Source organism: Arachis ipaensis, chromosome B05 (assembly GCF_000816755.2).
Source record: "Arachis ipaensis cultivar K30076 chromosome B05, Araip1.1, whole genome shotgun sequence".
Lineage (NCBI taxonomy): Eukaryota > Viridiplantae > Streptophyta > Magnoliopsida > Fabales > Fabaceae > Arachis > Arachis ipaensis.
Window position 1 is genome coordinate 148088838 of NC_029789.2, and position 4626 is coordinate 148093463.

Here is a 4626-nt window from a genome sequence, read left to right on the forward strand (position 1 = left end):
CATTGGAGAGACAAGTTTTATTTTTAATTTTAAATTACTATTTATGACAAATAATTTTATAAATATTCAAAATGAAATTAAAATTGAAATTAGCATTGGAGATGCTTTAGCGATCACCATAATATTAGTTAAGATTGACAGATTTTTAGTATAAACTCAAAATCAATGCTCATGGGTTCAAATCACAGAAGAAGAAGAAAAAAATGAGTGAAAATTTGAAAAGACTCATAAAATTAAATGCCTCAATTTCTTTACAAAAACATATAGATTTGTATATATACGTATCAGGTGTATATATATATTGCATAATTTAAGTCATATTATTATAAGAAAAATGAAATAAAAACTAAGCAAAGACGGGCACAATTTATAGTAGGGTAAGAATTATTTTAGTAATAAAATTTACTACTATCTAGTAGTAGTTTTGATTTACTTTCTGTCGATCACATATTTTGAATCTTACTTTTGTAAAATGGCTTGAATATATGTATTTTATTTATTTTACTAAATTATATTATTTTATCCTAGCTCTAAAAAATCTATTATTTTTCTTTTGAATTTGTTCCTTGTTCTTGCTTCTTACCCAAAATATCATTTTTATTTTTATTAAATATATCACCTTACTTAATAATTCCTCGATCAGTAATAAAAAAAATGGAGTAATTAAAAGTGATATTAAAGAACTAGAAGATGCAAACAGATATTTTGAATACATACACTTTATCCCACTATATATATGAATATTGGGTCTCGGAGTTCCCCATCGAGAACATTACACAAAATTCTCTATATTCTTATTTGGAAGAAACTAGAAATGATGAGCAATTACTTTTTGAAATGGGATTATGCATTATTAGTGGTGCTTATTATGTTGTATGATGCAGGATTAATCCATGGGGAAGTCACATGCTTAGAGAATGAGAGGCAAGCACTCCTCCGCTTCAAACAAAGCATAGATGATCCTTGGGGCATGCTGTCAACATGGAGGGGCGATGATTGTTGCAAATGGCAGGGAATTACATGCCGCAACCAAACTGGTCATGTACTCCGCCTTCATCTCCGTGGATCATATTCACATCATTTATCTGGTCAAGCCAATATCTCCACCTTGATTGACTTGCAATATCTTCAACATTTAGATCTCAGTTACAATGATTTTGTTAACAGTTATATCTCAGAACATATTGGCTTGTTTTCCAAGTTAAAATATCTCAATATCTCAGATGCTGATTTTGCTGGGAGTATTCCTTATCAACTAGGGAATTTGTCTCAACTGCAATACCTTGATATCAGTGATAATGATTTTGGTGGAGAAATCCCTCCTCAACTAGGCAAGCTTACATATTTACAGTATATGGATCTGAGCTACAATTATGTTGATGGAGTTATCCCATATCAACTCAAACACTTGGGACAACTACAATATCTCTGTCTTCAAGGGAATAGTGAACTTTCAGGAGCAATCCCTTTTCAAAGTGGTGATCTTCCATTGCTGCAAACTCTCAAGCTCCACGGTGACTTTGTTCTCGAAAGTAAAGGTGCAGAATGGGTGTCTAATCTCTCCTTTTTAAATACTCTTGACCTCACGTCAATGAGTCTTGGCAACTCTCACCAGTGGCTTCAAATGATTCGTAAGCATATTCCAAACTTAACAGAGCTGAGGTTGTCGGATTGTAGTCTTTCTGATAATGATGTTCAATTTTTATTTGATATTCATTCTAATTATTCTTCCACTACTTCCCTTACCATCCTTGATTTCTCTGACAATTTATTGACATCATCCACATTTCAATTGTTGTCCAACTTCAGCGCTAACCTTCGGGAGCTTTATCTTTCACAAAATAGTATTGTTTTGTCACAATCTCATTACCCAAACTTTCCTTCTCTAGTGAGCCTTGACCTTTCTTATAATAATCTCACTTCATTAGTGTTTCAAGGAAATTTCAACTTAGGCTCCAACCTTGAAATGCTTGATTTGTCAAATTGCAGTCTTATGGATATAAGTTTTCTGGTGTCATCTACTTCCATTGTGAATTCTTCATCTTCTCTTGTTAGGCTTCATCTCTCCTTTAACCTGTTGACATCGTCAAATATATTCCACTGGATTTTCAACTTCACAGCCAATCTTCACACCCTTTCTCTTGGTTACAACTTGTTAGAAGGTCCTGTTCCACTAGGTTTTGACAAAGCAATGAAATCTCTTGAATATCTCGATCTCTCTCATAACAATCTGCAAGGAGAGATTCCCCATTTCTTTGGAAACATTTGCACACTACAGTCACTATACTTGTCATATAACAACTTGAGTGGGGACTTTTCAAGATTCATTCAAAATTCTTCATGGTGCAACAGACACATATTTCAGGAGCTAGACTTGTCCTACAATCGAATCAATGGTGTGATACCTAAAAGCATCGGATTGTTATCTGAGTTGGAAGCTATGTCCCTAGAAGGGAATTCTTTGAAGGGTGAAATCACTGAATCACATCTCAAAGGCTTTTCCAAATTAAAATACTTGTTCTTGTCTCACAACTCAATATCCATAAAGTTTTTCCCTGGCTGGATTCCTCCTTTTCAGTTAATATCTTTGAGTCTAGCATCTTGCAAGTTGGGTCCTAACTTTCCAAGTTGGCTACACACTCAAAATTACTTATCTTATCTGGATATTTCTAATGCGGGGATTCATGGCTCTGTGCCGGAATGGTTTTGGTATAAGGTTCAATTTCTTGAGTATTATTTGAATATGTCTCACAATAATTTTACAGGTGCTATTCCAAATTTATCACTAAGGCTCCCAAACGGAGGATCTACAGATTTGAGTTCAAATCAATTCGAGGGTGTAATTCCATCGTTTTTGCTATATTCTTCTTGGTTGATTCTCTCTAGAAACAAATTTTCAAATGTATCATCTCTGTTGTGTCAAGAGAACAACATTGGTAGCAAATTGGGCACTCTAGATTTATCAAACAATCAATTGAAGGGTTCATTGCCTGATTGTTGGAAATCTTTAAGCTTGCTATTGTTTCTTGATCTAAGTAATAATAACTTGACAGGGAAGATTCCACCATCCATGGGCTCCCTTGTCAAATTGGAAGCTTTGGTTTTACGAAGCAATGGATTCATTGGCAAACTACCTTCTAGTTTGAAGAACTGCACCACTTTATTTTTGTTGGATGTCAGTGAAAATTTGCTGTCAGGTCCAATACCCTCTTGGATCGGTGAGAGTCTACACCAATTGATAGTTTTGAGCATGTCAGGAAATAGTTTCTCTGGAAATCTTTCTAAGCATCTCTGTTACCTGAAGAAAATTCAACTGTTGGATCTTTCAAGAAATAACTTATCAAATGAAATTCCAACATGCTTAAAGAATTTCACTGCAATGTCCAAGAAGAGCATCAACTCAACTGAAACCGCAAGTCTCATATATAGGTACAACAATACTTATTATTATGTGCTTTATGGTGTATATATTTCTAGATATACATTTAACATAACAGTAACGTGGAAAGGTGTTAAATGTGGATTTAAGGATCCAGAGTTGCGTCTTAGTAGCATTGACCTCTCCAGCAATCATTTTACTGGTGAAATCCCAAATGAGATTGTGTACTTGGTTGGGTTAGTTTCTTTGAATCTTTCAAGAAACAATTTGAGTGGAGAAATTCCTTCTGAAATAGGGAACATAACTTCACTAGAATCCTTAGACTTATCAAGAAATCATATATCTGGCACAATCCCTTCAAGTCTTTCCCAGATTGATAGTCTAGGCGTGTTAGAGTTGTCAAACAACTCTCTTTATGGAAGAATCCCACCTGGAAGACACATGGATACCTTTGATGCTTCTAGCTTTGAAGGAAATCCTAATCTTTGTGGTACACAACTTAACAAAACTTGTCCTGGAGACATGCCAGAAGTAAAGCCTGAAGAACCAACAACACATGATGATGCAGATGACAATTCAGACTTTTATGAAGCATTACACATGAGCTTAGGCTTTGGATTTTTCACTGGATTCTGGGGCCTTTTAGGGCCATTGTTGTTTTGGAGGTCTTGGAGAATTGCTTATCTCAGATTCTTGAACAAAGTGGCAGACTACATATATGTGACAGTGGCAGTATATGTAGCAAAATTTCACAAGTGACTCAAAGATTGCAAGGTACAAAGTAATTTCTATCTTTAAACTAATCCATCAAAAAATGTTTCCTTACATATAACAGGAAAATAATAGCTTTTACTCTGTAATTTTTTGTTTTCTTTTGCTCCAAGTTAATGTCTAAAATATAAATTATATTCTTATGCAGAGATGCTCAACACTGAGACTGAGATGAGGGACAAATCATTGGTTGCTATAACTATAGGTGTTTGCACTGAGATATTTGGTTTGTAATTGAAGTTGATGGGTTGTAGATCACTTTCTTTAAATACTTACTATTATGGTGTTCTATAATTTCATTATGTAATGGATTTTCAAGTATATCTATTTTGGATTATGGTGTAAAATATCTAAACTATGAGTAATTTTTTTTTGAATTTAGCTTTCATCAGAACAACGTGATGTATGTACCATCAATTATTCCTTGTAAGCAGGAAATTGTGATTAGATAATTATTGCTATTAAATTTTTGTAAA

General features: G+C 34.0%; 1 protein-coding gene across 3 annotated transcripts; it reads left to right on the forward strand.

Annotated features, from left to right (window-relative positions):
* On the forward strand, window positions 738-4626 carry LOC107644910 (receptor-like protein 12). Of its 3 annotated transcripts, XM_016348866.2 has the most exons (3): window positions 744-1631; window positions 2766-4153; window positions 4299-4626. In XM_016348866.2, exons 1-2 carry the CDS (start codon window positions 815-817, stop codon window positions 4136-4138), a joined length of 2190 nt encoding a protein of 729 aa, XP_016204352.1. In that variant the 5' UTR covers window positions 744-814; the 3' UTR covers window positions 4139-4153; window positions 4299-4626. The 3 variants fall into 3 exon arrangements, with proteins under 3 accessions (XP_016204351.1, XP_016204350.1, XP_016204352.1); XM_016348865.2 differs by lacking the exon at window positions 4299-4626 and having other exon boundaries at window positions 738-3429; window positions 3530-4104; XM_016348864.2 differs by having other exon boundaries at window positions 742-4153.

Bases quoted from the DNA above. Each gene is read 5' to 3' on its own strand.
- LOC107644910 (XM_016348864.2), top strand. From the start codon at position 815: ATGATGAGCAATTACTTTTTGAAATGGGATTATGCATTATTAGTGGTG.